The sequence below is a fragment of the Sinocyclocheilus rhinocerous genome, unplaced genomic scaffold, assembly GCF_001515625.1.
Source record: "Sinocyclocheilus rhinocerous isolate Xijiao unplaced genomic scaffold, SAMN03320098_v1.1 scaffold1655, whole genome shotgun sequence".
Classification (NCBI taxonomy): domain Eukaryota; kingdom Metazoa; phylum Chordata; class Actinopteri; order Cypriniformes; family Cyprinidae; genus Sinocyclocheilus; species Sinocyclocheilus rhinocerous.
Genome location: NW_015655597.1, coordinates 372,951 through 385,159, shown reverse-complemented (window position 1 = coordinate 385,159; position 12,209 = coordinate 372,951). Strand labels below are relative to the sequence as shown.

At 39.7% G+C, this 12,209-nt stretch overlaps 1 protein-coding gene across 1 annotated transcript in view; it reads left to right on the top strand.

Moving 5' to 3' along the window:
* Window positions 1-11,671, top strand: part of LOC107718770 (uncharacterized) — a 13,105-nt gene extending 1,434 nt beyond the window's left edge. The window contains exons 4-13 of the mRNA XM_016525997.1: window positions 475-581; window positions 693-775; window positions 6,679-6,742; window positions 6,984-7,348; window positions 8,318-8,430; window positions 8,533-8,639; window positions 8,742-8,866; window positions 9,593-9,671; window positions 11,479-11,561; window positions 11,637-11,671. Coding sequence (XP_016381483.1) covers window positions 475-581; window positions 693-775; window positions 6,679-6,742; window positions 6,984-7,348; window positions 8,318-8,430; window positions 8,533-8,639; window positions 8,742-8,866; window positions 9,593-9,671; window positions 11,479-11,561; window positions 11,637-11,671 — 1,161 coding nt within the window. The remainder of the gene's footprint in view (window positions 1-474; window positions 582-692; window positions 776-6,678; window positions 6,743-6,983; window positions 7,349-8,317; window positions 8,431-8,532; window positions 8,640-8,741; window positions 8,867-9,592; window positions 9,672-11,478; window positions 11,562-11,636) is intronic.
* The last annotated feature ends 538 nt before the right edge of the window (window positions 11,672-12,209 follow it).

Sequence of the window (12,209 nt, the reverse complement as noted above, 5' to 3'; positions counted from 1 at the left end):
TGTGAGTGTGAGTGTGTGTGTGTGTGTGTGTGTGTGTGTGTGTGTGAGTGTGTGTGTGTGTGTGTGTCTGTTTCTGTGTGTCTGTGTCTGTGTGTCTGTGTGTGTCTGTTTGCATGTGAGTTTGTGTGTAATTGGTATTTCTTACATCATGGGGACCAAATAGTAATACCAGTCATTTTTGTGTAGGGACATTTTTTTTTTGGTCCTCATGAGGAAAACAGCTTATAAATCATGCAATCATCTAAAAATGCAGAAAGTTTTGTGTGAGGAGTAGGTTTAGGGGTAGGGTTAGGGTAAGCGGATAGAAAATAAAGTTTGTACAGTGTAAAAATCATGTCTATGGAAAGTACTCATAAAACACAAAAACCTAATGTATGTGTGTGTTTGCTTCAGACTGATATACAAGTATGTCTGTGTGAAGTCAACTGAATTTTGGCATGATCAGATTACAGTGTAGTTGTTTCCTCTTTTTAGGGTCTTGTTAAGCAATTGTCTGTTGGCACTTTTGTCTGGATTGGTCTGACTGACAGTGATGTGGAGGGCAGATGGAAATGGGTTGATGGCAGCATACTGACCTCTGGGTGAGAAATCAATGGATTGAACTGATTATTATCTAATAAATAATTCTCATAGTCAACATTATATCACACAGAAAGCAGCACTGAACATCTAACGCTGATCTATATTTTCAGCTTCTGGGGGTCTGGAGAGCCCAATGGACACAGAGGAGAAAACTGTGTTGTGTCTTATGCATCATGGTGGTATGATTATCCATGTAATAATGCTTTTAAGTGGATCTGTGAGAAGAACATTTTAAAATGAGTTATAAATCACATTTTTTATGTTGTAAATTATGAAGAGACAAAAAGGGTTTTCTCTCTTGTCTCTTATATACACTCATTAGATGTATTTTGCAGTAAACCTATATTCAAAACAAAAAGATACGCTAAATAAATCTGTTCTATTAATACACTTTATTTGTATTTAATCATTATTTTGATCTGTGTTTCAGTGTATGTATCTGATGTTACCATTACTGTGACTAATATAGAGGAAGTAGGATGCTGTGATCATTTTACATTTAACCCTTTAGCAGATGCTTATGTCAACTGAGGGAAAGCACAAGTCCAATCATTGGGGACACACACATAATTTTTTTTTCCAGACCCTACAAGTAAATTTTAAAGAGCAACTGTTGAAATAGTTTGCAGGTGTTTGGCTGCATCTGTGTTATTGATGAGAATATAGAGACACATTTTGAAATTCATGTCTGTAGTTGTCGGGAAGTGACTCTGAAAGATGGTGCTGCACATAGGCCTACATCTTTTTTATTTCAGCCACTTCCTTCTGTAGCTGCATCAATATTTCCATCCACTCTGCCTCTCTTTGAGCGGAAACTTGATATTTAACACTTTAGCCAGTGCTGTGTGGTCCATCACATCTGAGATGCTTCAGTGTGCACTTTATTCACTTTAACCCCTTCACCACATTGCATTCTGCAGATTTGCTCTTTCTAAATATTGTAATGTTTCACCAAGACAACCCTACAATTTTAGCAGCATCTGCAGCCTCACACTAGAAAGAACAGACTAATGTTAGCGCTAGACTAATGGCTAAATCTGGCTAATATTCACTTCCTAGACATTTCCTATGGCTTTGCTTGAGGCAGCAGAACTTTAGGGAAAGTGCAATGCTTATTTCTACAGAGACATGACCTGATACCTGCTGTCATCTCCGACTAATGCTAATGCTAATATTGCACTAGGACATCCTGACATATGCATGCACAAATATGCTGTGCTAGACGTGTTATTTGAGGAAATGTCTCTTAATGACAGACATCACTTATTAGTTTAATTTCCTCTAAATGTTTTCCTTAATGCTGAGTTCACACTGCACAATTTTTTAAAGTCGTTGGATCACCGTTGTTTTCAGACTGTATCTGGGGTAGCATTCAGTTGCTGCTGTGTTCATACTGCACGATGGATCGGCGACAGGAGGTTACACACTGCATGAATTTTCAATAGGAAGAATCGCCGACAACTCTCCCTGCGTTACATTCGGAAGGGCTCATCCCTACACCCTATTCCCTTCAAAGGGTTTACCCTCCGGAGGGAGAGCTTCGAAGGAATGAAGGGTGTATGCAGGGCCGTTTCTAGGCATAGGCGAGCTAGGCGGTCGCCTAGGGCGCCACCAGCTGAAGGGGCGCCAATGAGCGCACGTACTGGCACTTTTAGCAGGGGACACTTTAAATCAATGTTTCAAGAAACAACAACAAAAAAATTGAACAAAAAACAGATTAAAAAAGTAGCCATTGATAATATCTAAACAATATGTAGTAGTATAGTATATAGTATCCAAATCAAAATGTAATAACATTTATTTATGTGTGATTTATGTGTAAATTATGTGCAATGTCTTCGCCACTAGGGATTGTTACATAGGGCTATACAGGCATCTAGTGGCAACACAATGATATTACAGATACTAAATTGTGCAAAATGTTTATCTTAACAGTCAATTTACAAATAATGCATTCAGATTTGTGAAACTCAATGCACTGAATCTCCACAAACTAGTGTCATTACTATGACAACCAATTTGAATGTGACAAGCAACTGGTGCCTGAAAAGAATTATATATATATATAATTTATAGTAATGTATATTGTGTATGTATTTGAAACATTTGAATGGACTGATAAAGGTAGCTGTGTATTTGAAGTAATGTACCAAATCTAACTCGTATAAATATTACAGTAGTATTGAAAAATACTAAACATACATTTATAGGTGAAGTTGAACTTTGTGACACCAAACAACTTCCCTGTGCAAAGGATCATGGGGACCCGAAGTGTCCATCAGTTGTACCCTTAGAAATCCTTCATTCCGAAGGGCCCTTTGAAGTGGCCAGTTTTGAGCACTTTGGTTTGGCATGACCCTTCAATATGGTGGCCATAACTGTTTTCACTCCGAAGTGCCCTTCAGAGGGCGATATATCCCGTTTGGAACGCACCGATAGTCTGGTCTGCAAACTACGTTTCACAACCAAATGCCCGCGAGAAGTGATAAGGATATAACTCCTCCCCGAACTTCCCGCTTCCCTCTATCTTGCTCTCTCATTGACTGTAGGTCATCGCTGATGTATTTTTCAGGCAGAACTCATTTCACACAGCAGGATTTTGAATCACCGACAGGTCTAGATATTTAGCATGCCAAATATTTCACAAGCATCAAGCGATTCGCTCAGATCGTGTCTTTGATAATTCACACTGTGTGATTGTCACTCCTGTTAAACGAGCACCGATTTCCCTCCGATTTCGGCATCTGTCTGCGATTTCGTAAAAACTGTCTGTGAGTGAAAATCGGGGCTACAATCATGCAGTGTGAACTCGGCATTAACCCTTTGACGCGTACGATCACACCGGTGTGATCAGTCTTGGCTGGTCCCTGAAGCGTACGATCACACCGGTGTGATCAGTCTTGGCTGGTCCCTGAAGCGTACGATCACACCGGTGTGATCAGTCTTGGCTGGTCCCTGAAGCGTACGATCACACCGGTGTGATCAGTCTTGGCTGGTCCCTGAAGCGTACGATCACACCGGTGTGATCAGTCTTGGCTGGTCCCTGAAGCGTACGATCACACCGGTGTGATCAGTCTTGGCTGGTCCCTGAAGCGTACGATCACACCGGTGTGATCAGTCTTGGCTGGTCCCTGAAGCGTACGATCACACCGGTGTGATCAGTCTTGGCTGGTCCCTGAAGCGTACGATCACACCGGTGTGATCAGTCTTGGCTGGTCCCTGAAGCGTACGATCACACCGGTGTGATCAGTCTTGGCTGGTCCCTGAAGCGTACGATCACACCGGTGTGATCAGTCTTGGCTGGTCCCTGAAGCGTACGATCACACCGGTGTGATCAGTCTTGGCTGGTCCCTGAAGCGTACGATCACACCGGTGTGATCAGTCTTGGCTGGTCCCTGAAGCGTACGATCACACCGGTGTGATCAGTCTTGGCTGGTCCCTGAAGCGTACGATCACACCGGTGTGATCAGTCTTGGCTGGTCCCTGAAGCGTACGATCACACCGGTGTGATCAGTCTTGGCTGGTCCCTGAAGCGTACGATCACACCGGTGTGATCAGTCTTGGCTGGTCCCTGAAGCGTACGATCACACCGGTGTGATCAGTCTTGGCTGGTCCCTGAAGCGTCGGCCGTCGCCATCTTGGCAGCGCGTCACCGCGCGTCACTCCCCGATAATCGAAAATGGGCAAAAAGGCGGGAGCTGGTTGCTGAAGCCACGCCCACCTAGCTCGACGGTGGTGACGGCAGCGGCAATCCACCTGTCACTCAAGTGACTTTAACTGTCACTTAAAGTTTACTCAAAAGTAAACTTTAAGGCTTAATATAATTTAAACGGATGAGTTATAAAAAAATTCACCCCCCTCACAGTTGTCATGAAGGGCAAAATTAGCTATATAGACCAAAATCATTTTTTGAACCAGGCTGTAAACATGTTTTTTTCTGCTGTAAAATAGGGCATTTTAACATGGGGAGTCTCTGGGATTGACTCCCTTTTGCAGCCAGCCTCTAGCGGCCAGTTGACGAATTACAGTTTAAGTAACTTCCGTGTTGGCTTCAAGAGAGAGAGAGCGGGAGGTTGCCGCTCGAAGCATGACGCGTCGCCATGGAAACAATAAGGTGATACATTTTAAAATAACGGTCGCCTAAAAAAAACTCAAGCTGGGGGCCCAGCTAGAATATTTTAAACTCACGTGCGAAGTGCACTCTTAAAGGCACAGTAATATCAGTACCTTATGCTCATCGTATCAACCCGGGACAGAAAAAAAAAAAAACTTTGTTTCCTGGTTACTCCACTGAAACTCGGAAGATGATGACATTCTATAATTAGAAGTATTGTCTGTTATCCGGGTATGAAAAAGATTAATAGCCAACTAGGCCAGCCATGCTTATCACCATCACTACCTAATTGTCATGCTATGCTGTTGAGGGGAACACGCTGGAGTCACGAGGAAACGTTTAACAGTCTTTAATCACAAAACACAGGCGATAATCCACAATAGGAGCTTGAGCCAACACACGTAGAGAACGAGTAGACCTGACCAACACCAACTGAACAGACTAGGACTTTTATACAGGGGATGATTGGGGAACACAGGTGACATCAATGGAACATAATCAAACTAAACGAGGACAGGAACATGACCAAATAAGGCAAAACAGGAACTGAAACACATGACAAAACAGGTCCAATCCTGACATTTCGCTCCCTCCCGGAAGGTGCGTCCTCGCACCTTAGGCAACAACAGAGGGAGGCATAGGTGGGAGCTAGGGAGGATGCTCAGGAGGAGGACGGACACCCGGGAGGGGACCGGAAGACAGAGACCAGGGAGGCAACGAAGGAGGGTGGAGCCAGGGAGGAGACAGGAGGGCTGTGGTCTGGGTCCTGCTTGGCTCCTCTTGCTCCGGGCCTTTTCTACTACTTTTAAACACGCACTCACAAACTTTCCTAAGCACTTCCCCTCGGGGGAATACCCGCTGCCATTTTGAAGTGCATTCCACTTCGTGAAGTGAAGCAGGGAAGTTTATATGGACAGACCCTCGAGTCTCGACCCCTCGATTTTGACAGAGGGAGCGAGTCTGCATAATATGCACACTTCAGGCCACTCCACAGACCACAATGCAATAAAAGTGGAGTGGAACGCAGCCTTGTATAAATAGCCATGCCCTTCTTTAAATATTTTGCAAAGTATTGCCAGTCATTTTCACTTCCTTACTGAGCGGTCTTTTGTTTTTTCTTCTCCATTGCCTGTTTCATTGCCTTCCTTTTATGACCATTGTGCCTGCCTTGTTGACTAAGTTTCTACTTTTCTACTACGATTTGTTTGCTGGATTTAAACTTCCTGCATTTGGATTCTACCTTCGCCTCCATGTAGAATTCCTCACAGATAAAGTGTGAATGGTTTTCAGTGTGATTATACAGTATAAATATAATTATTCCTTTAATGCTAATAAACCTATAGACATGTGGGGGGAAAATAACTCTGCATGTCACACTGTTCACACTTTGCCTTCCACTTTGTTTTAACTCGTGTTAGGGAAAAAAATAGTAGAGCCGCTACACAGACCAATACAGGAACAACATTCAGCATTAAAAAAGGTGCAATTTGTCTGTGACTAAATAAAAATCAATCAGTTAATTATTAATATAGGCCTAACATTTTAACTAAAAAAAATAATGTATAAACTATTTCATGAAAACTTTGTCAGGTCATGTATGAGGTTCCATTTCAGCTGGATGCTGCCAGTAGACAGCAGGGCAACTCACTAGGTTCTGAAACACAAATAGTAGCATTAGTAGTACTTTTTACATGACTAAGAGAAGTGGGATTGGAGTGGCATGTCATTCTCCAAACCTAAACAAATGCAAAATAGACTATAACAACATCAGTTCGAACAGTGCTTGTTCACGTTACCAAAAGCAACTACTATTGTTCTCAACCAATGTGTTTGTTATACAAAGAGTGCAATTTTGGTAAAGGAGTATATGAAAAAAAATAACTTCTCATAATAAACTGCAATAAATGAGTACAAGAAAAAATAATTTTTAGCAATACTCAACAAAAGTAACCTAAGAAGATATCACATGTTCTTGGCCACAGTGGTGCATTTAAAAAGAAAAAGCTCAAAAGCAGAAGTTCAGAGCAGTGCGGACCACATGAAGCAGTAACTTCGAATAATTTCACATTTAACTCCAGCAGACTGAATATGTCTTATTATGGCAATATGAACATTCCTGGGACACATGGGATGGGTGAAGATGAAGAGGAGATGAATATCTATGCTAATGCAGATGCTCATGATGCCAGGACAGAAAAAGAGAACTCCGACGCCAAGAGACACCAAACACCTCGACACATAGGTACTGAGACTCATTTCATTATAACAACTAATACACACATTTTAGTCATTATAGTGTTAAGAAATATTTATCTTCATATCGGTCATCTTCAGGAAGTTTCAGAGCAGCTGCAGTGTGTTTGGTGCTGCTGTGTGTTCTTTTGCTGGCTGCAGTCATAGTGCTGGGTGTCCACATCCATACAAAGAACACAAACTATACAGAAGAGAGAGTCCGGCTACTAACCAGGAATACCAACCTCACAGAAGAGAGAGACCAGCTACTAACCACAATCAAAGCTCTTAAAGACCAATTAGCAATCAATAACCAAGACTTTACAGCTGAAAAGAAAGAATTATTATCCAAAAATGACAATCTAATGAAACAAAGTCAACAGTTAAATCAAGAGAACAATGACCTGCGGAAACGTCTTGGTGAAATGGGTAATCATGACCACATCTATACAAACATTCAACATTAACAACGTGTCGTATACTGTACAATCTTGGGTACAAACTGTTATAAACAAGTTGTGTAGTGTGGAAGAGAATGAAGAGTTAATAGTTGAACTATTTTTGTTTACAGATCAATCCTGTCTTTACTATTTTTCTTCTGAGAAGAAGAGCTGGACTGAGAGCAGAAAATACTGTAGAGAGAGAGGAGCAGATCTGATCATCATAAACAACAGAGAGGAACAAGTGAGTGAAAGATATTGTGTGTGTTTGCTTCAGATGGATAAACATTTGCTGTATATGTAAAGTCAGCTGAATTTTGTCCTTATCAGAATTTCATCTTTTCAGGAATTTGTTAGGAAATGGTTTGATAATAATAGAGTCTGGATTGGTCTAACTGACAGTGATGAAGAGGGCACATGGAAATGGGTTGATGGCAGCATACTGACCTCTGGGTGAGAAATCAATGGATTGAACTGATCATTGTGTAATAAATGATTTTCACAGTCAGTGTCAGAAAGCAGAACTGAACATCTAATGCTGATCTGCTGATGCAGGTTCTGGATGTTTGGTGAGCCCAGTGGACATAGAAGAGAGAACTGCGCTCTAACAGTTGTAGGAGAATGGGCTGATCATCCATGTACAGAGGAATATAATTGGGTGTGTGAGAAGAGAAAAACGTAAGCCACTGAACAGGGGTGTTGCTAGTGACAGAGTGCATGGGGCCTATAAACCACCCCCCATTTGCTTAGTATGGCAGTGTTTATATGACTATTTGAAATATACATATGAAAGGGAGTTCAAATGTCGTAATCATGACCACATCTATACAAACATTCAACATTAACAACGTGTCGTATACTGTACAATCTTGGGTACAAACTGTTATAAACAAGTTGTGTAGTGTGGAAGAGAATGAAGAGTTAATAGTTGAACTATTTTTGTTTACAGATCAATCCTGTCTTTACTATTTTTCTTCTGAGAAGAAGAGCTGGACTGAGAGCAGAAAATACTGTAGAGAGAGAGGAGCAGATCTGATCATCATAAACAACAGAGAGGAACAAGTGAGTGAAAGATATTGTGTGTGTTTGCTTCAGATGGATAAACATTTGCTGTATATGTAAAGTCAGCTGAATTTTGTCCTTATCAGAATTTCATCTTTTCAGGAATTTGTTAGGAAATGGTTTGATAATAATAGAGTCTGGATTGGTCTAACTGACAGTGATGAAGAGGGCACATGGAAATGGGTTGATGGCAGCATACTGACCTCTGGGTGAGAAATCAATGGATTGAACTGATCATTGTGTAATAAATGATTTTCACAGTCAGTGTCAGAAAGCAGAACTGAACATCTAATGCTGATCTGCTGATGCAGGTTCTGGATGTTTGGTGAGCCCAGTGGACATAGAAGAGAGAACTGCGCTCTAACAGTTGTAGGAGAATGGGCTGATCATCCATGTACAGAGGAATATAATTGGGTGTGTGAGAAGAGAAAAACGTAAGCCACTGAACAGGGGTGTTGCTAGTGACAGAGTGCATGGGGCCTATAAACCATCCCCCATTTGCTTAGTATGGCAGTGTTTATATGACTATTTGAAATATACATATGAAAGGAGTTCAAATGTCAGATACTGTACAATCCAGTTTTGAGCTGCTTTCTTGTTCTATTACCTGCAGCCATACTTTGTTTTGTTTGTCATGGTCACCAACATGAAAATGCAAATGCAAATGCTTCAAAGTGATATTAACCACAACACAATAATCTTGTATTAACTAGTCATCATGTTTGCTTTTGTGAAACCTTTATTCAACCTGCATTACACTAGTTCTCGACAAACCTGGATATATGAGGAAGCCTGATTTTATAGTGTGTGATAAGTGTATTTCTAGACCTGGAAAAGTCATATAAATTAATAAATTATTAAAATACCATGAGCATGTGTATGATGGATATAGATTTTTCTAGTTATGCCAAGCTCTAAAATATTTATTGAGTAGAAATTATGGGTACAATTATTTAAGTACTGCTTATCTGGTAATAACGAATGACTAAAAAAAAGTCAGATTCATTGGATAAAACCAAAAATAATTTAGTAAATGATAAATTAGTTTCAATTTTATTCTTGCTCTGCTTAAACTGACTTCAATTTCATATCATTCTAAAATTTAGACTGACATATTTATCAATTTATTTCTGTTTCTAATTTGGATATTTGATTATTCCAGTATTCTCTTACTCTTCAGTGATTTGTTCATCAGGGATCCAATTTTGTATAGTCTCATGCCGGCTGGTCGGGATCTCAAGGTCACAAAATCGCCAGTCTGATTATCATTAGAGGTTGCAGTGTACAAATAAGTTTTTGGTATAGATCAAGCTATATAATCTAATTAAGTGTTTGTATGTCATCTCACTTGTTCTTATTCTAATTCTAAGGCAGTTGTGGCCTAATGATTAGAGCGTCAGACATGTAACCCGAAGAATCAGATTACAGAGACATGCAGAGCAGCCAAACTAAACAAATCAACATTCAGTGTTATAATGTCTGACTATAAAAGACTAGAGATATCTGAGGTTATTTATGAGAGTGTGAGCAGGGCTGAGCTTCAGGACATGGACAGAGAGACAGTGGAGATGATGCTGGATTTTACAGGTAATCACTTTCACTTCTATGATAAAATGAATAAATAGGTAAAAATATCACAGTTTGCACATGTTCGGTCGTTTCACATGTCTGTGGTGTTCAGGAAATGATTGTGTGAGGAACAGAAACTACAGAGCAGCTGCAGTGTGTTTGGTGCTGCTGTGTGTTCACATCCATACAGAGAACACAAACTACACAACTGAACTGTGGAAATGTCTTCATGAAATGGGTAATCATGAACGATACAAATATACTGACTTTTAGCATTAAAAACAAAATCTATACAGTAATCATATGATAGGGTGACCATACGTGCCATTTTCCCAGGACGCGTCCTGGCCAGGATTTCTATATTGCTTTGATTCAAAGTACCTCGACAGCGTTTCGAAAACACAAGGAACCGATGTCATACACCGATCGGTCTGCACACGCAAACAAAGCCAAACCCTAGATATTTTAGGCAATATAGAAATCCTGGCCAGGACACGTCCTGGGAAAATGGCACGAATGGTCACCCTATCATATGATGGGAATAAAGTGATAATAGTTGAACTGGTTGTGTTTGTAGATAAATGGATTTACTAGCAATCCAATCTTTACTATGTTTCTTCTGAGTGTAAGAGCTGGACTGAGAGCAGACAAAAGACTGTTTGAAGAGAGGATTGGATCTGATCATCATAAACAACAAAGAAGAACAAGTGAGTGAAAGAGAAAAGAGAAAGATCGTAAATGCTTGTACATATACATATACTTGCTATATATATTTCTTAATGTGTTCTCACAAACCATTCAAGAAGATGCTTGTCACTAGTGGAAAAGTTTCATATATGCAAATCATGTCTTGATTAACTGCCCTACAAAGGCACAACACAGAAACTAAACCAATACTAGAACTGAGAAAAATGGCATGAGAATTGCCTTATTGAATTTTGTCCGTTTCTCGGTATGCGTTGTGATGCAATCTTACGTCCATGTGGACATGTTCTGCATCATCATCAACCGCCAAAGTTCAATTTCAATTCTCAAGAATGCAAGTACAGGATGCATAAAATTACATAAAAAGATGCATTCTTAATTCTGAGGATGCATTGAATACAGACTTCACAATCATAGCAGGAAGACAATGTACAAAGTAAATGTTTTAATAGGTTTTGACATTTGATGTTATATTTATTGTGCATTTAGTGGAGCTTTCCTATTATTTAAAATGTGCTGAGTCATTTGAGCAACAAGATCACGGGACATATCTCAGAATGATTCTATGTCCTCGTCCTTTCAAGTTTGCTCCAGTATATGTTTAGCCAGTTTAGCCAAACCTGAGAGCTCAACATTGACAAAAAATAGCTTACTGTGTTCCTTGCATGGAAGAAAGCCTAAAGTGGTAAAGGTGTCTGTAATGGTTAGGGTGTAGTTGTTATTAAATTAAATATTAAACAGCACTGAACATCTAATGCTGATCTGTTGATGCAGGTTCTGGAATCATGGAGAGCCCAATGGATATGAAAAAGAGAACTGTGTTTTCACTCATTTTTCAGGGTGGGTTGATCATTCATGTACTACAGGTTATCAATGGATCTGTGAGAAGAGTTTTTTAAATGACTCATTGAACCATATATTTGTTAATGCAGTTCATTATGGACATACATCAAGTTCAAAGGGATAGTTTACCCAAAAATGAAAATTATTTCATTATTCACTCAACCTGATGTTGTTTTTAAACTCTGTATGCCCTTCTTTCTTTTTCACTGAGAAATTAAAAAAATTGCCCTGCTCGTGCTTGATCATAATAGCAATTAATGTTGACCATCTATTCAAGCTTTGAAAAAAGGATGCAAACGTATTATAAATGATTGATAAAATTAAATATTGTGTTCTGTAACTAAGCATATGATAATTGCTCAGTTTAGAATTTGTCCTATATGCCAATGTTTTTATGGCTATATTCAGTAATATATGAAATATACAAAGTTCAAATATTACTTTCAAGCTGGAGTTGGTGTGTTTTCTCTTAGTTGCTCTACTGTGCTATGCTTGGATTTGTGTTTGATGAAGAGAGAACAGTTTCAAATCAAGATCATCTCTAACATGACAAAGACACCAGATTATGTAACAGACATTGTGTTTTCAGAAAGATCTTTACAATAAAGATCTTTCAACATCTTTGCTGCAGAACTTTTATTCAACTCACATTACGCTAGAGT